Source organism: Cephus cinctus, unplaced genomic scaffold (assembly GCF_000341935.2).
Source record: "Cephus cinctus unplaced genomic scaffold, Ccin1 Ccin1_scaffold0193, whole genome shotgun sequence".
Taxonomy (NCBI): Eukaryota; Metazoa; Arthropoda; class Insecta; order Hymenoptera; family Cephidae; genus Cephus; species Cephus cinctus.
Window position 1 is genome coordinate 46,251 of NW_014332914.1, and position 23,182 is coordinate 69,432.

At 34.0% G+C, this 23,182-nt stretch overlaps 7 protein-coding genes and 1 non-coding gene across 22 annotated transcripts; 6 read left to right on the forward strand and 2 right to left on the reverse strand.

Moving 5' to 3' along the window:
- The first annotated feature begins 233 nt into the window (after positions 1-233).
- Positions 234-3,247, forward strand: LOC107264839 (odorant receptor 67c-like). Of its 2 annotated transcripts, NM_001323842.1 has the most exon segments (7): positions 380-738; positions 740-742; positions 745-1,200; positions 1,314-1,413; positions 1,477-1,587; positions 1,658-1,813; positions 3,005-3,187. In NM_001323842.1, coding segments are annotated over 7 exon segments (1,239 nt in total). In that variant the 3' UTR covers positions 3,059-3,187.
- Positions 3,248-3,366: 119 nt separating this feature from the next.
- Positions 3,367-5,275, forward strand: LOC107264835 (odorant receptor 4). 4 transcript variants are annotated; one of them, XM_015733530.1, is made up of 6 exons: positions 3,436-4,306; positions 4,402-4,519; positions 4,584-4,694; positions 4,765-4,920; positions 4,993-5,067; positions 5,145-5,275. In XM_015733530.1, exons 1-5 carry the CDS (start codon positions 3,486-3,488, stop codon positions 5,044-5,046), a joined length of 1,260 nt encoding a protein of 419 aa, XP_015589016.1. In that variant the 5' UTR covers positions 3,436-3,485; the 3' UTR covers positions 5,047-5,067; positions 5,145-5,275. The 4 variants fall into 4 exon arrangements, with proteins under 4 accessions (XP_015589017.1, XP_015589016.1, XP_015589015.1 ...); XM_015733531.2 differs by having other exon boundaries at positions 3,367-4,306; positions 4,420-4,519; positions 4,993-5,275; XM_015733529.1 differs by having other exon boundaries at positions 4,993-5,275.
- A 148-nt stretch (positions 5,276-5,423) lies between these two features.
- Positions 5,424-6,680, forward strand: LOC107264843. The gene is given in 3 exon segments (XM_025082041.1): positions 5,424-6,393; positions 6,479-6,501; positions 6,557-6,680. Coding segments are annotated over 3 exon segments (1,098 nt in total). The 5' UTR covers positions 5,424-5,442.
- A 1,432-nt stretch (positions 6,681-8,112) lies between these two features.
- LOC107264838 (uncharacterized) lies at positions 8,113-9,643 on the forward strand. The gene is given in 5 exon segments (NM_001323841.1): positions 8,113-8,933; positions 9,002-9,101; positions 9,167-9,277; positions 9,361-9,516; positions 9,590-9,643. Coding segments are annotated over 5 exon segments (1,242 nt in total).
- A 561-nt stretch (positions 9,644-10,204) lies between these two features.
- On the forward strand, positions 10,205-12,159 carry LOC107264841. 4 transcript variants are annotated; one of them, XM_015733541.2, is made up of 2 exons: positions 10,205-11,073; positions 12,099-12,159. In XM_015733541.2, exons 1-2 carry the CDS (start codon positions 10,595-10,597, stop codon positions 12,121-12,123), a joined length of 504 nt encoding a protein of 167 aa, XP_015589027.1. In that variant the 5' UTR covers positions 10,205-10,594; the 3' UTR covers positions 12,124-12,159. The 4 variants fall into 4 exon arrangements, with proteins under 4 accessions (XP_015589027.1, XP_024937813.1, XP_015589028.1 ...); XM_025082045.1 differs by lacking the exon at positions 12,099-12,159 and adding an exon at positions 11,725-11,997; XM_015733542.2 differs by lacking the exon at positions 12,099-12,159 and adding an exon at positions 11,745-11,852.
- LOC112493921 lies at positions 11,914-12,693 on the forward strand. Its single transcript, XM_025082047.1, is given in 3 exon segments — positions 11,914-12,083; positions 12,146-12,301; positions 12,433-12,693. Coding segments are annotated over 3 exon segments (402 nt in total). The 5' UTR covers positions 11,914-11,927; the 3' UTR covers positions 12,523-12,693.
- Positions 12,694-13,793: 1,100 nt separating this feature from the next.
- LOC107264832 (spatacsin) lies at positions 13,794-22,253 on the reverse strand. 8 transcript variants are annotated; one of them, XM_025082042.1, is made up of 23 exons: positions 21,807-22,252; positions 21,578-21,708; positions 21,055-21,371; positions 20,793-20,959; positions 20,324-20,692; positions 19,401-20,210; positions 19,154-19,326; positions 18,802-19,076; positions 18,551-18,721; positions 18,240-18,473; positions 17,920-18,111; positions 17,723-17,842; positions 17,475-17,649; positions 17,169-17,392; positions 16,929-17,089; positions 16,534-16,852; positions 15,913-16,465; positions 15,686-15,841; positions 15,460-15,608; positions 15,281-15,334; positions 14,924-15,217; positions 14,329-14,651; positions 13,795-14,177 (listed from the first exon to the last, which is right to left on the reverse strand). In XM_025082042.1, exons 3-23 carry the CDS (start codon positions 21,331-21,333, stop codon positions 13,976-13,978), a joined length of 5,400 nt encoding a protein of 1,799 aa, XP_024937810.1. In that variant the 5' UTR covers positions 21,334-21,371; positions 21,578-21,708; positions 21,807-22,252; the 3' UTR covers positions 13,795-13,975. The 8 variants fall into 8 exon arrangements, with proteins under 8 accessions (XP_024937812.1, XP_024937810.1, XP_015589012.1 ...); XM_015733526.2 differs by having other exon boundaries at positions 15,065-15,217; positions 15,281-15,388; XM_015733524.2 differs by having other exon boundaries at positions 13,796-14,177; positions 15,281-15,388; positions 21,055-21,367; positions 21,615-21,708; positions 21,807-22,251.
- Positions 22,254-22,406: 153 nt separating this feature from the next.
- Trnan-guu lies at positions 22,407-22,480 on the reverse strand. Its single transcript has one exon. It is a non-coding gene; the product is annotated as a tRNA-Asn (tRNA).
- Between the last annotated feature and the right edge of the window lie 702 nt (positions 22,481-23,182).

Consider the following 23,182-nt stretch of genomic DNA (forward strand, 5'->3'; position numbering starts at 1 on the left):
TACAAGATGAAATAAAATGTAATTACGAGCACAGAATCCAGTAGTCGATTGTTACATCAAACATACTCCATCTTGGAGACATTATAGTGAAGTGAAAGTAAAAAAAATCCACTGACATAATCGATAACTCCTATCTTTGAAATAGAATTGTACTCTGCACTCGTGCACGTGTCTCTTCCCACGATATGGTAACTTCCTTTGCACTCCACTAATAAATCAATTTAAGCGCAACCCTTTATCCCCACAAAGCTTCACGATGCGAACGCATTATGAATAATATATATGTCTATAGTCGTAGAGACAAAGCTTCGTCTCTCTGAATAACATTTAAAAAATGCAGTAAAATCGTCAGTAGAGAATCAACCGTCGGACATCAAGGATGGACCACGAAATAGAGGAATTTAAAATCAAGACTGCCGTTCAGAATAAAAACTTCGACTTCGACGTGGAATACGCGATTAAATTAAATCGCTGGTTATTGAAGCCATTCGGGATTTGGCCGTTAAATTCGTCATCCACAAAATTTGACAGAGGAATATCAGTAATTTCTTCATTCATCTGTTGCCTCCTGCTGTTTTTCGTGATGATTCCGTCCTTCGTCGTAATGTTCGTCAGTGAAAAAGATTTTAAAGGAAGACTTGAGATTGTGGGACCCACGAGTTTTATTATTATGGTTGTTCTAAAATATTTTTTCCTTATCACTCGTGGCGACACTCTTAAAATGTGTATCGATACTATCATTAGTGACTGGAGTAATGTTCAAGCAAAGGAAGAACGTAAAATAATGTTCAGAAATGCAAAGATTGCTCGATTATTTACAATAATCTGCGTCTCCTTCATGTATTGCGGTGGAATTTTTTACAGTATCTTTTTACCTCTGATAACGGCCAAATCGTTGACAAATGGCAATAACTTGACTATTAGAATTCTACCATATCGATGCAATTTTATAATCTTTGATCCATATAGGCGACCAATTTTTGACATCGTGTATGTTGTGCATTGCTTCTGTAGTGTCATTATGTATTCTATCACAACGGGCATCTGCAGCCTAGCTGCAAAGTTTGTGATGCATGCCTGTGGACAGTGCGAAATCGTTATGTCACTTTTGGAAAATCTTATTGACGACGACAAACAATGTTCCGATATTGTGGAAAGCAAGTTGGCTACTATTATTGTGCAACATTTGCACGTGATCAGGTAAACTAATTAATTACGTAAAAGAAACTGTTTCATGTGTATCATGAATTTACTTTGGATAACTGACGTGCATGAATATTTTCTAATTGGTCAAGATTCAAATGTTTGCTTAGATTTGTGACGCGCGTGGAGGATCTTTTAAACGAAGTGTGTCTTGTGGAATTTTTGGGCTGCACTATGAACATGTGTCTTGTCGGATATTACATTATAACGGTATGGCTAAATTTTAATGAATACAAATTTAAATGCTGCTTTCAATTGTTATATCATTTACAGGGATTCGAATCAGCTGACACCGTCAGATTCATTACTTTCACCCTACTATTTATATCTTTCACGTTTAATATTTTCGTATTTTGTTATATTGGTCAAATATTGACAAATCATGTAAGTCAGCACACAGTTAATTGTGATGTTCAAATTATTGAATCATAATAATATAGCATATGTGATACAGTGCCATCAAATTGGAGAAGCATCATACATGATCGATTGGTATCGCTTCCCAGGAACACAAGCACGATTTCTAATATTGCTAATTGGCGTCGCAAATCGACCAATAAGACTCACAGCTGGTAAAATGGTCCAATTCTCTTTTCCTTGTTTCTGCAACGTATGTATTCAAATCTTCAATTGATGGAAATGTTTAAATACGTAACAACCAAGATCGATATTATACTATATTCTTTATAATAATATTCACTGAACTTCATTGTACCATTGAACTTCTCAGGCCCGTATTCTTGAACCATTCTCATGAATCGCGCTTAAGACCGGCCAGCCCGCTATAGTAAGAAAATAAGCACTGCTTCGATCCTAATGGGTCTGATTTCGTTCTCCTTACACTTATCTAGGTCTGGTCGATTGATAATTAAAACCTGATGAGTCTCATCTCATTCTTTTGACCTGGATCTAAGCCTATTTGTTGCGTGTTACGGACTGAAACAAATTATAAACCTTGATTTCGTGCTGCCGAATAGAACGAAAAAGTATAGAAATAAGACTTATTTTTTGGACTCGGACAGTCCGTCTTCCACATAAATACATAAAACAAAGAAATAACATTGATTCTATAGTTCAGTTAAGCCAAAATTTTAACCCAAGATTTATTCTAATATCTTTATTTGTTCCGTAGTTATTTGAAAAAAAAGAATGTTTGTACAAAAATTTCAAAGGTTAATTTTGCCACTCAATCCCAAATTACGACAAAAAATGGTTACTTCCATATTTCAGTGTGCCTCTTCTACGTTTCCGAAAAGTTTTCAATCTCAACTATTATACGACGGATTTTGACAGCTATCAAAATTTCGTAACCGTAAAATATATCGGACGACAATTCATGCCTCCCTAGCCAAATTTTCCATTGGTAACAATAACGAAGGGTTTTCTATTGATTTTCATTGATTTACCACACATCACCTTTGGCAAATGGCATTGCCAATGAATAATTTTGCTACGGGCCGTTTACGATTAACTCTTTGCGATCGAAATCTGGCATATTCTCGGCAAAGTATATTTCTTTTCAACTGTTACAAACACAAAGAGTTAATACTAGCAATCAGTGGTTTTTACCGACAAATCGTAGCAGAAAATTAAAAAAAAATAACGTAAAAATATCTCAATCAATGATTCAATATTCAAATGCTTTAAAACTTCATTCCACACACTCATGTGCCTGAATACACAGCCCAAGCAACACAGAAGGCGCCACAAGAGACCACTGAGAACTATTCTACCTATAATTAAACCATGCATAATTAATTGATATTTTATCATAATGTAATTCACGAAAATTACATTGTAGGTGATAAAAGCAGCAATGGCATACCTAAATATTATCAGAACAGTCACCATATGAATATAATAAACCTGTAGCCTTGCAAAATAATATAAATTATAATTACGAGCACAGAATCCAGTAATCGATTGTTATGTATAATATACATTGTATATCGAACATATGCTCTCCTAAAGGTATTATAGTAAAGTGAAAATAAAAAAATCTGTGTCCACTGGCACAATCGATACTCCTATCTTTGAAACAGAATTGTACTTTGTATTACGCATGTACAAGTGTCTCTTCCCACGATATGGCAATTTACATTGAACTCCACGTAAAAAAACAATTGCAGCGCAACCCTTTATGCGTACAGAGTTTCACGACGTTTATGCACTACGAATAATATATAAGTCTATAGTCGTAGAGACAAAGCTCCGTCTCTCTGAATAACATTAAAAGAATTCAGTAAAATCGTCAGTAGAGAATCGACCGTCGGACATTAAGGATGGATCACGAAATAGAGCAGTGTAAAATCAAGACTACCGTTCAGAATAAAAACGTAGACTCGGACGTGGAATATGCGATTAAATTAAATCGCTGGTTATTGAAGCCATTCGGGATTTGGCCGTTAAATTCATCGTCGACTCAATTCGAAAGACTAGTATCAGTAATCTCACAATTCGTTTGCTGCTTCCTACTGCTCTTCATGATGATTCCGTCCATTATAGAAATGTTTGTCAGTGAAAAAAATTTTAAAGCAAGACTCGATATTTTGGCACCCACGAGTTTTTCTGTTACGGTTGCTATAAAATATATTGTATTTATGACTCGTGGTAGACAGCTTAAAACGTGTATCGATACTATCATTAATGATTGGGGTAACGTCCGTGAAAAGCAAGAACGTGAAATGATGATACGTAACGCAAGAATTGCTCGACTTTTCGCAATAATTTGTGTCTCGTTTATGTATTGCGGTGGAATTTTTTACAGTATCTTTTTACCTCTGATAACGGCAAAGTCATTGACAAGTGGCAATAACTTGACTATTAGAATTCTACCATATCGATCCAATTATATACTGTTTGATCCATACGTAAGACCAGTTTTTGACATTGTGTATATTGCGCACTGCTTCTGTAGTTTCGTTATGTGTTCCATCACAACGGGCATCTGTAGCCTAGCTGCAAAGTTTGTGATGCATGCCTGTGGACAGTGCGAAATCGTTATGTCACTTTTGGAAAATCTTATTGACGACGACAAACAATGTTCTGATATTGTGGAAAGCAAGTTGGCTACTGTTATTTTACAACATTTGCACGTGATCAGGTAAACAAATTAATTACGTAAAAGAAACTGTTTCATGTGTATCATGAATTTACTTTGGATAACTGACGTGCATGAATATTTTCTAATTGGTCAAGATTCAAATGTTTGCTTAGATTTGCGACGCGCGTGGAGGATCTTTTAAACGAAGTGTGTCTTGTGGAATTTTTGGGCTGCACTATGAACATGTGTCTTATTGGATATACCATTCTGACGGTATGGATAGATGTTAATGAATACAAATACAATTTGCTGCTTTCAATTTTTATATCATTCGCAGGGATTGGAATCAACTGACACTACTAAATTCATTACTTACTCAGTACTATTTCTATCCTTCACGTTTAATATTTTCATATTGTGCTATATCGGTCAAATTTTGACAAATCATGTACGTCAGGAAGCACATAGTTGTGAGATTTGAATTAATGAAATATAATGGTATACTATATGTGATACAGTGCCATCAAATTGGAGAAGCTTCATACATGATCGATTGGTATCGCATCCGAGGAATCCAAGCACGATTTTTGATATTACTAATTGGTATAGCAAATCGACCAATGAGACTCACAAGTGGTAGAATGATCCAATTGTCTTTCCCGTGTTTCTGCAACGTAAGTACTAAAATCTAAAATTGACAGAAATATTAAAACAGCACTTAAACCTGTACAAAAATGATATTTTAGGTGATAAAAGTAGCAATGACATACCTAAATGTTCTCAGAAAAGTCACAGCGTAAACATGATTAAACTGTAGCCTGGTAAGATAATATAAAATGTAATTATAAGCACAGAATTCAGTATTCGATTGTGATATCAAACAAATTGTCTCCTGAAGGTATTGTAGTGAAGCGAAGGTGAAAAGAAATCTGTATCCAATGTCACAATCGATAGCTCGTATCTTTGAACTAGAATTTACTCTGCACTTGTACACGTGTCTCTTCCCAAAATATAGAAATGTACTTTGAACTCCACGTGAAAATCAATGGCAATGCAATCCTTTATCCTCGCAGAGTTTCACGATGCGAGCACACGATCATTTATATACTCATGAAGTCTATACTCACAGAGACAAAGCTCCGTCTTTTTGAAAAATATTTTAAAAATTCAGTGTAATCGCCAGTACAGAATCGAGGATGGACCACGAAATAGAGCAATTTAAAATCAAGACTACCGTTCAGAATAAAAACTTCGACTTCGACATGGAATACGCGATTAAATTAAATCGCTGGTTATTGAAGCCATTCGGGATTTGGCCGTTAAATTCGTCATCCACAAAATTTGACAGGGGAATATCAGTAATTTCTCCATCCATCTGTTGCCTCCTGCTGTTCTTCGTGATGATTCCGTCCTTCGTCGCAATGTTCGTAAGTGAAAAAGATTTTAAAGGAAAACTTGAGATTGTGGGACCCACGAGTTTCATTATTATGGTTGTTTTAAAATATTTTTTCCTTATCACTCGTGGCGACACTCTTAAAATGTGTATCGATACTCTCATTAGTGACTGGCGTAATGTTCATGCAAAGCAGTAATCTGAAATAATGATCAGAAATGCAACAATTGCACGATTCATCACAACATGCATCTCTTTCATATTCTATGACGATGTTTTCTACAGTACCTTTTTACCTGTGTTAACAGCCAAATCGTTAGCCCGTGGCAATAAGTTGACTATTAGACTAGTACTATTTTTTTCGTGTAATTTTATACTTTTTGATCCATACGTAAGACCAATTTTTGAAATTGTCTACATTGCGCATTGCTTCTGTAGTGTCATTGTGTATTCTATCACAACCGAAATCTCCAGCCTAGCTGCAAAGTTTGTGATACATGCCTGTGGACAGTGCGAAATCGTAATACCACTGCAAAATATTATTGATAGCGATAAGCGCTGTTTGAATGTTGTGGAAAAAAATTTACTGTTGTTATTTTGCGATATTTACATGAGATCAGGTAAAATAATTATCTTACAAGTAAAAGGACTTTTGGAGAGGCCACCATTCTATGGATTTTTAACAATTCTGCGAATGAATATTCAATATATGTATATATATAATTCAATATGTAATCAAAATAGAAATCTTTCCTGAGATTTGTCACAAATGTGGAAGATCTTTTAAATCAAATATGTTTTGTGGAATTTTTGGTCGGTACTACTGTGTGTCTTTTTAGATATTAATTTATGACGATAAACAGTATTGTGCATCGGACAATACCTATGTGACATTTGTAAATAAATATTTTCATTAGAGATATGGGTAAACGAAAGTGCACTGAAGCTCATTACTCTCTTTTTCTCTGGACGTCTGTGACCTTTAATATTTTTATATTCTAGGATATTGGCGAATCATTAATGCATCGTGTCTGCTTATGACCAAAATTGCGGAAAGACTATTAAATTCAATATTACATTTATATATGAAAAAGTGCCATCAGATTGAAGAACCATCATACATGATCCATTGATATCGCCTCCCAGGCACCCAAGAACGATTTTTGATATTTATAATTGATATCGCCAATCGATCAGTAAGACTCAGCTGGTAAAGTGGTCCAACTGCCATTCCTATGCTTTGACAATGTAAATTGACATGAAAGCATCAATTAATCCGAATTAAATGTCCCAACTTTTTATTTCGATTAGTCCAATTCCAATTCAATGCAGGCTAACTCTTACTTAATCCGAAAATAGCCGCGTAGGTTGTTTAGACTGAGTAATGGGGTACCTGTGGTTTTACACAATGGCCAGAAACCCGAATGTACCGTAGCACTGAGATAAAAAACCCTGAGTGGTTATTCTCTTGAAATTCCGAAGTGTGGAAAATACAGTAAGTACTCTGTTGCAGTAAGTACATGTGCATTGAACATATCTTGAGATATGCACCAGTACAATAGCGGCTGTATTTTCAATACATCAGCATTTCAATAGAATTCAATTTTATTTCAGTGGTATAGTACATATGGTTTTTTTTTACTATTATGTGAAGTCATGGCTCCTACCCCTGTCAAAGGTCACACCAGCACTGATAATTTGTTTGGCGATCAATTGTCTTGGAATCAGTTAACCGATCTATTATAAATTGCAATCTTACAAATTTCATGTCAGAGAAATTGGAGCAGTTAGCGATGAGTCTCGCGGACTATATTTTATTCCTCGTAAAAAGTAAAATCAGAAACAATCGTGGAATCAAAGGGCCGACGAAATTATAATCCCCCATTTTTTCCATGTAGTGTTAAGCGTGCATGTACATAAAATTGTGGCTATGGAACTTGTAGCATTCTACTTGCTAATACACCCATGATCTTACTTTAATTAGAGCAGCACGATTATCATAAAAATATTTTAACTATTAAAAGCGGCAATGACATACCTAAATATTCTTCGAACGATGACCGCACAAGTATAAAAAAGTGTAGTTTCACAGGTTAATAAAGAATGTAATTAAAAAGCACAGAATCCAATCAACATCGTATCAGAGAAACTCTCGCTTGAAGATACCTTACTGATGTGCAACTCAAATAGAAATGAATATATCCAACTATGCAATCGATGTAACTTATATGTTGCAAATAGAATTGTACCTTACACTCGTACACGTGTACTTTCCCACGGTATAGCAATTTAGTTTGAAGTCTATGTAAAAGTCAATGGCGAGGCAACCCTTTATGCCTGTAGAGAATCACGAAGCAATTGCAGTATGAATTATATATAAGACTATACTCGTAATGACAAAGCTCCGTCTGTCTGAATAACAAAAAAAATTCGATGAAAACGTCAGTACAGAATCGACTGGGAAACAGTGAGGATGGAGCATAAAAGAGGGTGGGCCAAAATCAAAAGTGATATTCCAAATAAGAACTACGATACGGACGTGGAATACGCGATAAAATTAAATCGATGGTTATTAAAACCAATTGGCGTTTGGCCGTTGGAGTTATCGTCATCAAGAACCGAGAGAATTGTCACGATAACCAGCGCTGTTACGTGTTGCCTTTTAATGAGTTTCGTTTTAACCATTCCATGTTGCATCGAAATGTTTTCCTCCCAAAAGGATTTTAAATCTAGACTGGAAATGCTTGGACCTTCAAGTTTTTGTGTCATGGCTGTTATTAAATTTTTCTTTTTCGTAATTCGCGGTAAAGAAATTAGATTTTGTATCGATTCCGTCGTTACCGATTGGCGAAACGTCGACGTACCAGAGGAACGTAATATTATGTTACGGAAGGCAAAGTCTGCGCGATTTTTAACTACGGTCTGTGCACTCTTTATGTATTATGGGGGCATTTTTTACACTACTTATTTACCATTAACGACAGCCAAGGCATTATCTACTGAAAATGTTACCATTAGAATTCTACCTTATCGTTGTAATTTTATACTGTTTGATCCGTACGCGCCACTGTTTTTCGACATCATTTATTTTCTGCAATGTTTATCCGCTGCTTTTATGTTCACCTTGACGTCGGGAGTGTGCAGCTTGGCTGTGAATTTTATAATCCATGCATGTGGACAGTGCCAAATTATTGGATTACTTTTGGAAAATCTCGTTGACGGTAGAGGAAATACTTCAACCACCCTTGAAAAGAGAATAGCTGTTGTCATCGTGCGACACTTACATTTGCTAAGGTAATTCAATTTTTTAAGATTATGTACATTTTTATTTCGTAGGTTGAACTTCGATTTTTTTTTATTAGGTTTGTCACACGCGTGGAAGATGTATTGAATGAAGTGTGTCTCGTGGAATTTTTAGGTTGCACCCTGAATATATGCCTTCTTGGGTATTACTTTATAACGGTATGACAATAGGGTTAATTAATACATATTTAACTATGACGTTGTATTATTATGAAATTTTACAGGGATTGGAGACAGCTGACACTGCTAGATTCGTTACTTTTGCTCTACTGTTTATATCCTTCACGTTTAATATTTTTATATTTTGCTATATCGGCCAGTTATTGACAAATCACGTATGTTTATGTTTGAATAATTATAAATTATTAATTAATAATCATAATAAACACACATATAATAAATATCACATATAATACAGTGTCATCAAATTGGAGAAATATCCTATATGATCGATTGGTATCGCATCCCGGGAGCCCAAGCCCGATTTTTAATATTGCTAATTGCTATTGCTAATCGACCAGTAACAATCACAGCTGGTAAAATCGTCCAACTGTCTTTTCCGTGTTTTCGTGACGTAAGTTCATGTGCACTCTGAATTTTTTTCAATACTACACCAAAATTTCATGTACCTTAATACAATATTTCAGGTATTAAAAGCTGCATTAGCTTATCTGAATATGCTTCGAAAGATGACCACCTAAATCGAATTACGTATTTCAAATAACATTATAAACATAATTACTCTAAGAAAAAAAAAACAAAAACCTAGCAAACGCATTTATCACATGTAAATTTTCGATACCTGTTATTACTGTAAAATAACATGTAATTGTTAAGAAATGTGTTTATTGTCAAGTCGTCTTATGACCAATTTCTTCACCTTCGGTTAAAATTTATCCTGCGGATAAATTTCTAAAACTTGAAAATGATTGGTTAGCTGGGGATTTATCCGGAGGATAAATTTTATCCGAAGGTGAAGAAACTGGCCATTAGACGTTCCTAAATGTTCAAACTTTTTATTGTACAAATATGTATTTCATCGCCGCATCATAAACAGTCACAAATCGATTAAGATAACAATAATAGACTAATGGCTATAATATAAATATAGTTTTACCAGCTGAAACTTAAAATTACACTTTCTACCCTGTTCCGTGTACAGTAACATATACGAATTGAATAATGAACTTTTTAACCTCTTTAGTCAACTTCCATTTGTCTCTATGGATCACGTAATGATGTGTCCAAATTATTTGTCCTGTTCACAAGTTACCACAGGAAGTTCATTAGAGTGTGAGCTGCTAAACCGTAACAGCAATGAGAGACGCAAGAAATGACGTAGCCAAAATAATTTTAAATAAATCATACAAGAACGACATGGAATACGCAACAGGTTAGACACGTTATCAATTAAAATCAATTGGTATACTATATGCCCGTACACTTGTGAAGTATCGAACCATCAAAAAATGTCACGAATTATCTTAATAATAATCTGCTGTTTACTGATAAGCTCAGATATAGTATCAATTGGCCTTTGCATTGTTCTCGACGAAGAGAACTTCCAATGACGACTGTCTTTGATAAGAAGTGTCAGTTTCTGTATAGTATCATTGACTAAATATACAATTGTTTTTGTGGATGACAATAACATGAAATGTTGTCTAGATAAAATGACAACCGATTGTCGAGATATTGATCCGCAGGATCATATGATTATGAAGGAAAATGTAAATATAGGACGTTTTCTTACAATGATCTATTCTGCTACTACATTTGGCAACACCTTCTTTTATATTTTTATTATGCCAAATTTTACAGAAACTATTGTTGATGATCGCAACGTCACTCTAAGATCTTTGCCATATCCTAGTGATTATTACTTATTTGATGTACAATTTACTTCTGCTTTTGAAATCATTTACTTTATACAAAGTCTAGTTGCTTATATTACTTGTACTATCAGATCTGGAACTTGTAGCTTGGCTGCTAACTTTGTTACTCATGCTTGCGGACAATGTGAGATGATTGTGACTCACATTAATGATCTGGTTGATGGATACAGAGAAGAATTGAATACTCTTGATAACAGAATGAGAGATATTGTACAGCATCACTCGCGCCTGATAAGGTAGGTTAATTTTCTATGGATTTTTTGGTATTTGCAATTTTTCAATATGATTTTTTCCAATCTTTTGAAAATTATTTCTGTGTTCATTGTGATTTATAGATTTGTAGCGGATGTGGAATATATTTTTAACAAATATGTGTCATGGACCTATTAGGATGCACATTGAATATTTATATGTATTCTTGAATATGAGTTTATTATGGTATATGAAACAATATAAAATTTGTGTTTTTAATGAGTTATGATCCTTTATTCTTCAATATATCAACAAATATAAATTTAGAATTGTGAAATTGAATTATTCATTTTGCCATATAATTATGAATACCAATTTTAGAAATGGCAAGATTATAATATACTAGAAACTATTTCCTATATTCTTTTAATGGCAACTGTTGTATATAATACTAGCAAATTGCCCTCGTTTCGCTCATGCAAAATTAAACGGAATTCTTTGAAATTTTCTAGAACTTCGTTGAATGTTCTGGAACATTATATGTATAAAATTCCTTCCAATTTTTTGAAATTTTCTAGAACTTTCTGGAACATCTTATGAAATTCTATCGAATTGTCTGCAACTTTCTATAACATTTTATGAATTTATATTGAATTTTCCACATCTTACTAAAAAATTTTGTTGAATCTTTCTAGAATTTTCTGGAACTTTGCAGGATTTTTTGGAGCATTCTATGAAATTCTATCGAATTTTCTGGAACTTTCTAGACAGCGAAGAAATTAATCAAATGAGAAGCGAGATGTACGTTTAGCTTCACAATGGGAAAGACGCTTTATGAAAAAACAGAATTTTCTCAATATCCTGAAACGATATCCGTTCCAAAACATAAACTTGTTCGATGGGGGATGGTGTACTATCACACCATATAACCCTCATGGGGCTCCAGGGGTTGGTCGTGGAGATGAAGCTACGCGCACAAACACACTGCACTTTCTTTTATTATATAACATTGATTTTTATATCCTGCTGCATCAGTGAATTTCTAGCGCAAAAGGTATCTTTCTTTCAGATATTTCAGTGACACAGTAATTTAAAATTATTACAACCATGGAACAGTGTCACGATATTGGAGAAGCTGCATATATGATTGACTGGCATCAACTTCCAGCAGAAAAAGCAATGAATTTGCAAATGATTATGAATATATCTGTACGTCTCGTGTATCTCACCGCTGGAAAATTCATGAAACTGTCCTAAAGAACTTTTAATGATGTAAGTATTCATTGTTAATACTTTCAAAGACATGAATTTAACTCCTCAAAGTTTATGTTTAAAAATCAAATCCCGTCATGGTGCTATGTATTTTCAAACATTTTTAAATCCACGATGAGTACAATTTTCAGACATTAAAAGCAGCAATGACATATTTAAATATTCCACAAGCATTGACAATTCGTTCATATTTGATGGTGCCATTTATTTATTGGTCTTAACCTTTTTGAAACAATTTACATACAATTGAAAATACTGGCTGTACAAAAAGAATGATAAAACAATAAAATTGAGCTAAAGCAAATTCATGGTATACTTTGTAACGTATTTTTTTCTTAACTCGACACCGACAGCGAAAAATCCGAGAACTAACCTAGGTTACCTTCGGCCGTCCACCCTTCGCTCATGCATCCGCAAGCCAGGAGGGCGCAAGCCAATTCTTTTTTCACCGGGAAATGACGAGCCGGTATGAGCTGGGAGTTGGTGTGGAACAGGCCCAAACAGGCCCAACTCCACCAAAACGAGAGCTCTGATGGAACCTATCAGAAAAGACGATAACTTAACGGATCCTATCGATTTTTGGGGACGCATAAAATCGATAAATGCAACCGTAGTTGCTGATCTTTGTGTTTGCGTAAAATCAGCAAATGCAACTGGATGCACGAACGAGAGCTTACGGTTACGGAAATGCACGGCCGCTCAGGCTGCTAGGTTGAGGTAGAGGGTCGGAGTAAAAGTCAGGCAAATAGTGCGAGAGACATAGAGCAACGAATCGAGAACGTCACAGAATGAATCTGAACTATCAATTCAAAATCCCATCACAAATTAATAAATTGGGAGTCCTCACCGGAGCTGGTGCAGCTAATCCGTGAAAGCCGATAACTCTTCCATTTCCCTCGAGTTGTCCCTTTAAACCCCAAATTGAGAGCGTTCCTTAGCAGATCGGTACGTAACACTATTGGAGATCCTCCACGACCGCTTCCCCAGGGCATCCGGGGACAGCTGGGCACCAAATCCTTAACTCGGGTCAGGGGGTTCCTCCCCTGCCCTTAACCGTATCAAAACTATAACTCCGCCCGCTCTACAGCCCTTTGCCCATCTCCAGTAGGGCGCTGGTATCTCACCCGGGCTTCTGCCGGTATGTGGAGACGTCTCCGTCGGGTACTCTCCTCTGCCGGGCAACTCGGTACGTCGAGACTATCTCCCCACGACAGATTCGAGCACCTCGATCTCAACTAAACCATAACGAAATCTTTCGAGAGCATTGGCGTAACTATACGAATCAACCCGAGTGCGTAGCTTCTGAGCAAGGTGGCGACCCAAAGGGAACCAGAAATCGAGAACATTATGTGTATCGGTAGCCGGAGTCGCCTTGTGACCGTGGATCGAAAAATCACGTCACAACTTTTACCTGACACTAATAATTTTGCATTTATTGGACATTATAATCAATGTAATAAAATAGTCATTATAAAGAGAAATATTGTCATTATATTTAGCAAAGATTATTAAAAAATATTATACATCTGTGATAACATTATTTATAATATACATATATAATTATAAATATTGCAAAATTCGTGACTACAGTAAAAGTCGATAAGACGACAATACTATTCTTAATTGTTTGCAAATATGACGCGCAGGTACAAAAGACATAATCTCTTAAATAAACTATGGTGTGTTGTATCCTTTCCTCCACACATCATCCTTCAAGTATGAGTTAATCGAGGAATTTGCCAGCATACTTTCAATAATAGGTTTAAAACCAAGCTGACTGGCCAACATATATTTACACTCAATATCGGATAATTGTGAAATCAATACTTGCATATTTTCAGCCATTTGTTTTGTAATAGATTTTTCTAATTGATATCTATCAATAAAATAAGTAATTAAGATACTGTATACGAAGTTTTGATTGGAATATATTTTCGTTTGCCAATAACTTGAACATACTAGGTCTGTTCTCGTTACCCTACATTTTCTGCACTTTTCAACTAAAATATGGAAATATCGGTACTCACCTTTTTGCGCAATCTCGAACAGCAACAGTTAAAGCAGCCACATTGGACATCATAAATTCCTTTAAATATTTCGTCTCTCCATTCACAATGCAATGAGTATAAATGGCTCCGGCCCAATCCGCATGATGATTGTAAGCCCTCTCAAGTATAAGGGCTTGCGAGAAACTCAAACTTTGACATATCACTTTATCAATTTCATCCGTATTTAAATTGAGAATGCACACCACATGCTGATTCGGCAATGCTGTGACGAATAATGAAAGCTGAAGAGCAACTAGTTGCGCTTGATGTGAACATCGAATTGCGAGATTCGATTTATTGTCCTGTTAAAAGAATAAATTTAATGTGAGCACTATATTATTGTTAAACGACAAATTTATCCAGAGAAATTATTCGCACAACCACTCGCTTTCAAAGACGTAGTACGATTGCACCAGGATTGCACAGGCATATCGATCATGAATAAGTTTTGTCATACAGTTGCTATAGCGACATTTACACATCACAAAAAAGGCGATTGGCTGGCATAAAAAGGTCTAGTTTAAATCGCTTGATTTTTATTAAAAATATTGTTAGCATTATAATTTGGAAATACCTGCAAATAGTACTGAGTTGCATGTGTCAGATTGGCCATTGTCAACTGTAATTTTTTTTCAACTATTTCAGACTTCATGAATGATCGAATGTTATTTTGAAATGAAGTGGTACCGCGACTATAATTTTTAGTTATAGCTACCAATTCATTTATAGTTTCCTTCGCTTCACGTTCCCACATTAGTGCTATTTCATGATACAGTCGAAAATGTAACGCGACTAGATTGAAGAGATCTTTGTTCTCTGGACACTGACGTTTTACAAATTCTAATAGAGCCATTTTCAAGCCTGGTACCTATATAATAATTAAAAGGAAGATAATAATCTGTAATTATCATATTATCATTAAAATGCATACCTTATCAAGACCTTTTCCTAACAAAAATTCAAATTGATCGTTCTCTTTCAAAATCTGAAAAATATAATTCATTTCCATAAACCGACCAACGCCTGTTACTAGACGCACCTGTAAAACAGATATTGTCAAAATTTCGAATGAACTTTAATTATTAATTTTTTAAATAGAAATAAACTTACTAATAGGCTCCATTGCTTAAGATTTTGCAATGAAACAGCAAGGTGTTGGCACTTTCGAAGGATAGATGCTATTCCTTCCATATTACATGAAGCCGTAAAGCAATCATGAGACCGTATTAAAAGTTCAACTATTATCTTCAATGTTGAACCTGTGATAACAGAGAATACAATGTTAATGATTAAACACAAATAAAGTTTGATAATATGAAATACCATGAAAAAATACCGTCTCGTTTATTTCCATGAGAACGTCCTAATAACATAGTTGCCTTTTCCAGCAATTTCATACCAAGCAGAGTAGGTTCACTACACAATTCAATGATTAAATGAAAATTGTTATCCAATGGATATCCCCAAATCGCCATTAATTCATCAGCTTCCCCTGTATCACAATTAAATGGTTAAACACACTTAGTTGCCATATTAAAATAACAAAACTTCAATCTGACGTACCTTTTACCAGCATCGTAATATTTGCAAAAATTTTCTCAGCTAGAAAACAAGCAACATCTTGATTGTTTATCTGATAGGCAGCAATAATATCAGCAATAACTTCCATTTTGTGTTCGCAATTCTTATCAATAATTTCTTGCAAAATCTTTCTTGGATTATCTAATGTTAATAGACTTTCATAACTTCTCCCAGAATAAATAGCTAATCTGTGGCACAATATTATTCTACTACCAGTTGCTACTCCATGTTTAAGAGTCTCTACGAGTCTTTCAAGTAATCTTGTACAATCAAGATGCATTTGACGTTCGCTAATGGTGCTGGAAGCACTCATTACTTCAGAGGATTCACTATGAAATGAACTTGATGAAGAAACTCTCATCAATGCTGCATTCGATGAAGGTAATTTTTGCAAACCACGAGTACGAAAAACACTGTGTTTCTGTTGTCTAATTTTATTAGATTTTGACAGCAACATTCTTTGTTGTGCTGTTAATTTATAAGGTGATACTTCACCCTCTGCCAAACTCAAACACAGCATTAAGACTTGCAAGTCCTGCACGAAAATTTAATAATCATTAACAATAAATTATATTCCACTTATATGTAACAATATTAACTTACACTGTGTTTGCAATTAAAAATAGAATTTATTCTTAAGGCTGTATCCAATCTGCCAACGTCCAGGAAACGATCGATCAAAGCCTCAACAGCACATTTTTCAGCAGGATCGTTTAACTTGCAGCTCACTTGTAGTGTAGATAGTCCTGATAGTAATTCGGTTTTTAAACTAGAAAAAATATTATCTTCGTATTCAAGTTCAATGTTGCTGGGACCAGCGAGAATGCATGATTTCCACATAGCCATTTCAACAGTATCAATAGTTTGCCTGTTTGTGGCACTGTGTCTCAATGTTTCAAATGCCAATTTCAGGATCTCGTATCTGTCGTCAAATGAAATAGTATTATTGCAATAGAATTTAGAATTGTAGAAATATTACACCACAGTTGTATAATTACCGTTCCTTATACGATGTGACTCTCTCAGCATATTCTATAAAAAATTCAGCTGCACTTTCATGACAGACGTTGTACTCTTTAAAATCTGTTGCACATCGTTTCCAAAAACTTGTATCAATCGTATCACCTTTTTTCATAGTCCGCTTTAATTCACTCCGATGCTGCAAATATAAATACGGCACTTTGATACAATATATCCTGCCATTGAAACTGTTTAAAGCGAACAATTGAGATATGAACCTGGGCGAGAATTATTTTTGAACAATCCGCGTTTGCAGCTTTGGATAAAAGTAAGGCACTTTTATAATTTTCAATTTTTAAAAGATCATTTATACATCGTTCAATCTCCTTGTCAAACCTGCTGTTATTTTCTTTGATATCAAACGCTGAGAAATCCAAAGTTATATCAGTATTGAAGAGGATAGTGACTAGTTCCAATAGACACTCAAAATTGGGACAAGACACTGGAAAAAAAAGGGCGCTATACAATTTATAAATGTGAGTACGATATATTTGCATACTAAAATTGGTTATTGAATAATTAACCTGGCAAATCCGTGCTGAAGTCGCATTTAATTAGCAGATCTAAAAATTCAATACAACAGCGACTACTACGAAAACAATTGTTCAAAACGGCTAAAATGCATTTGACAGCCACTGTCGCAATCCAATAAGCATTTTCTAAGTATGTCACGTCCGGAGAATCCCAGTTTATCATTTTCTAAATGAAATATATTATTAGTACCAAGTATAATCAGGAATAAATAACTTTTAAACTCAATAATTATGCTTACATTGCACTTGAGATTTGAACAACCAGCTTTAAAGTTTACCAAATCGTCCTTGCAGGATTTGAAATCTCCCAAGTGCACGCATTGCCTCAAGAACTTGATAAAAGGACACAGCGGATTCTCCTACAATATTAAATTTAATATTCTATTCAGATCAATGTATTAATAAAAACAAAAATCAATTAATCACTGTATCCTACCGGCATAAATATTTCCAGACTTCTGTTTAGTGAGTCAATATAGCCACGTGCTAGCACACTCTGAATGAGATGCAAGACTTTAGCAGCTGACCATATTTGATGCTGCAAACAGTCTTCGTACTCGGAAAGAAACTCTTCATTCTCCACTGACATTACCAGCCAAAAGCACCAATAAGCAGCAGAGGAGGATGGCTGAAGAAACACACATAATTAAAAATTGTAACAAAAATGTTGATACTAAAAAAATTCTTATTGCTTCGTACAATCAGTATTATAAGTATGATTTTTCTCATTTTTTCGTCGAGAAAAAAACAACGTACCTCGTAGCATGTAGCGAGGACAGTGAGTATTGGAGAATAATTTAATCGTGCAGCATTGAGTAATGAACCAGGTGGATCCTGGCTCTGATGACATTTAAGGATTATCAACCACAGATCATTAGGAAAAATGAAATTATCGTAATTTGAAATAAAATTTTCAAAATTTCCTGTGTACGATTCCAGTGAGCTGCTTGTATCCGTTGAGACTGATGATGTACTTGATCCTGGTGAGTCCTATTTAATATAGAACATTGAGATAGCTTTATAATAGAAACATAAAACTATTGTACATAATGTTTTAAAGTACTTACATGTTGTTTGAGTCCAATTTTTGAATAGAGTAATTGCCTCGAATCTCTTAATTTTAATTTTTGCGTGTTACGATTTGGTGCATTTGGTTTTAGAAGTTGAGAATTATTTAAGCATGTTAGCAAGTGTTCCCACAGATTTGCATTTTCGAATTGCTTAACATTTTCTAGAACCTAAGATTTTTTTAAATTGAAAAAGTTTATTGTTTTGTGAAATATCAAATCTGTAGATTATTAAAAGTTTAGTCATGTACCTGATCCTCAGGATATGCAAAGATGTGTCCAACAAGAATGTATTCAAACCAAAAATTATTTTTAGCAAGAAATTGTAATAAGGTAACAGGCAACGATGTATCATGTAATTTTGCAAATCGCACAATGACATCCCATATTTTTAATGACTCAACAAATTTTGTTGCATCATTCATAATGTTCATATTGAGACATGAATGATAACTAAGTTCTAAATATGACAATATCGAATTTAATTCTTTTTGATTGTTGTATAATGCAGCTTCTAAAAAACTCCCTGAAGATAAAAAAATTATTACCAAATTTATCAAACATATAATTATATTATATAAATTAATCTCATGCCGTTCATACCAATAGAAATGTTCAGTTTTTCCTGGACATAATTTGCTACTGCTATGTGAAGTCTCAAACTTTCAGAATTCATTCCCAAAATTTCCATAAAAGAAATACAGCTGCAAACGATATTAGTTTCTTTCAAATGCTTAAGGCCAAATATGTGTATGTCAAGGGACGACTGGGATCTCCTACAGAATAAATCATTGAGTACAACATAATTAAACATAAAATAATATTACAAAAGATATAAAAATATTGTTACGTTTTAGAAGACACGTAGCCATGAATCCGATCCTGTTGTTGTTTCACTATAGTTGCAGCCATATGCGGTCTTGCTTCCTTCAAATAATTCAAATAAGAGAATGTCTCATTGTGTCCATATTTTTTTGAAATATTTTCATTTGAGAAATTGGGCATGCATCCAACTTTTTGCCGCCATTTAAACGCTTGAGTAGCATGGAAATTTTTAAAACCATCTAAAAGTTGATAACTTGTCACTTCATTCTTATCACAACAATCATCACGCATTGCTTGTTTTAAATGGGGTAAACGTGATAACGCCTCTTGTATCATTTCTTTTGGAATAATTTCATCAGCAATGTTTAAGTCATTTTCATCCATGAAGATTTGTAAACATTTCTTCTTTACATCAATGCCTCCCTCATTGTGTATTAATGTTCCAAGCTTTTTTCCATATTGCAGGAATACGACGACGAATGTTATGAGATAATTATCCTTGAAAAATTGATTTGGATTATTTGAAATATATTTAATGGTGGCTATTATCCCATTCTGCAAAGCGTCGCTGAGTGAGTCTTCTATAACGCACATGCTGTTTAAAGTTTTTGATAATTTTTCATTTTTTATATCAGATTCTTCTTTCTTATTATCTTTCATATAATTTCTTGAGTACAATCTAATATCCAGTTTTCCCATAAAATCATTTTCATTTATGTTACAAGACGTAAACGATAATATTTTATGGAATTGCTCTGGTATTGTTCCATTGTTAAAGAATCTTGCTAACAGTTGACTTATATTCTCCTGTTCCTTTTCCATAAATACTCCGTACCTAAAATCATACACGTATGTTCAAAGATTATTTGATAGCACAATACTAAATTCATATAAGTATTACTGTAATTAATAATTATCCAGTTTAAAGCAAATCAAAATTTATTATACCTTGATAGATAATTCAGGACGAATTCACTTGTAATAACAGGAATATTTGTTTTGTCTAACAATTGAACCATGTCTTTGGTAATTTTTAAATTGGATAAAATATTTTTTACATTGTTATTAATATTTTCATTAATTCTCTCATTATCTGTTAGGCTCGATGAATAATTCATGTCAATACAAAAACAAATCATATCATATCTATTGGTCATTAGTAGATAATTCCAAACCACAGAATTCTGTAATTGTTCATTTATTGTGGGGTCATATATATGAAAATATATTTCTGTACACAATGCAAGTTTTATCTCCATTGCTAATTGCATTATTTCTTCTATTGATTTGTGTGTTGTCGATCCAATATCTGGAGACCTGCAACATTTAGGTATTTTTAATAATGATATTGTAAGTAACTCACATAATCTCAAATATTATTTTCTGTACCAAAAGTTCAAAGTATATATTGACTTACAGACATTTTTTTTTATACTTGTTGATAAAATTAATAATGTTCCATGCTTCCACCTGTGTTTCATGAAACCCATTAACTTTTATCAAATGCTGAACTAAATATTCTTGAAGTTTTGGATTTTTACTCCTTACACAGATTGCAGCGATATATTCCTTAGCGCATTTACCCTAAAGCATATATTTAAATTTAACAAATAATTGATAGAATACACATTGGTCTATTATGTATAATAAATTTTAGCGTAAATAATAAATGATCTTACAACATTATGCAGGATATGAGAAGCTCTGTGCACTTGTAATTTTCCAAGTAACTCTTGAACCCAAACATCAACTTCCTTGTCAAAGTATATCTGTGCTTCATCTAGAGAACATTGCCTTCTATCAGCTAGAAATCTTTGAGCTAATTTTATATGAGTTCCCTTTGCAGATGCTTCTCTGACCACCTCACGATCACCTAAAGTACGCCAACCTGACCACACTCCGGCAAGTTCCCCAGTTAAACACTCCACAGGAATACCTCCAACAGTTTTAACTTCCATTCTCACAATTACTCATTTAATGCCAAATCTCAATCTGTCTTTAGAGAAATATAAAATTCTAGTTAATGATTCAGAATTACTATCTCACAGTAAAACACTCACATTATTCAAACTCTTAACATATTTTTTCATCAAATCATTCTATCAATAACAGTACTCATGCATGTTATAATTACACGTGTTTAAAAAATGTTAACAAAAATATACACATTATATAAATATCAATCAGAAAGAAAACACTTACTAAATGTTAATATGAAGCAATTTCTGAAAATACTTGCATCATATATTTGACAATAAACTAATTTATGATGTTGAGCAACTCGTTCAATTATTGTCTTGTCAATTATTTTTTCCATCTATATTAAAGTTTTGCTGAAATAAAATATTATTCGTAATGATAATGACACTAGTTAAACAATGTGTTTTAAAGATTCTTATGTCAGATAATCATTAATAAAATAATGATGTACCGCGCAACGGCTGACAATTCTCCATTGTCATATACGGAGCTACTTAATCATATCACCAATGAGTGTTTTTCTTTTGTCGACACACTTCGACACAATCGTGTTTCATTTACGGCTTCACAGGATGTGTTGAGTCTAATACATGACGTCTCAGCTCGATGCCCTTTGTTCATTGGTCGCAGCTACCTCCTACCTTTGGTGCACGAGGTCCAATCCCAAATATTCCTTACAATTTACAATTTCTTACAATAATTACAAACGACGTTTCAACGCGATTTAGTTAATATTGATCTAAAGGAATAGAGAACTTGTAAGGAATATTTGGGGTTCTTCGATTCCGTCAATTCCTTTATATCGGTATTAACTAAACCGGTTTAAGACCGTCATGTAAACGTAGTCATTGAGCCACAATCAGTCCCGATTACCGACCGAGGATTCTAATGGAACTTACAGATTAACGTCAATGCACTCAAATCACCATTATGGTAGACGTAGTTGATGACGTTGGTTAAGTACTGTATGCAATCAATTTTACAATAAAAATTAAATAAATAATTTTCAATAATTGTTTGTATTACCTATACCTCCAGTATATAAAATAAACGCCCCCGGGTGGGCTCGAACCACCAACCTTTCGGTTAACAGCCGAACGCGCTAGCCGATTGCGCCACGGAGGCTTAGGCAAAATATTTAAAAGGACTTATTTCAGGGCTGCATTATACTTTATAAATTGTTTAATGTAATCTATTATTACCAAACTTTAAATTTTAAATAATAAATTTAATAATGCTCAAAATGTCCTAATTAACAATATTGGAAATTTGTGGATGAATTCACAAACTCCCAATTACATCCAATTATGTTTATATACGGTATTGTTTTACACGGTTTTGATATACCACGGTTTAGAAAAATAAATTCAATTTATTTTTTACACGATTTTATTCGATTTAGCACTGTTAAAAAAGTTGTTTGATTTAAATTTTAAGAACAATTATTCCGATTAACTGTAATTTTATATATACATATATTCAGAGCAGCACGTATGTGCATACAATGTTCTTGTTAACAAACATTAGAACGTCAATCAAAAAACTTTGTTCTTAGCTTTTTGCGAAATACATAGTTAATCAAGAAATATATCACACTTTCAAGAGTATAATGTAGTCATTGAGTTTGTATGTATATAAACATACATATAGAGCTAAGAAACGATAATGTTAAGAAACTAATGAGATACAGAGTCGAAAAGAGAGGAGATAAGCACTCTCTTAAAATAAAAACATAAACACTGGTTGGTGATTCCCCTTTGTCTGATGATAAAAGCGAATTTACTTCCAGAGCTTTAGAGATGGACAAAGCGGTTCATTTAAGGGGGA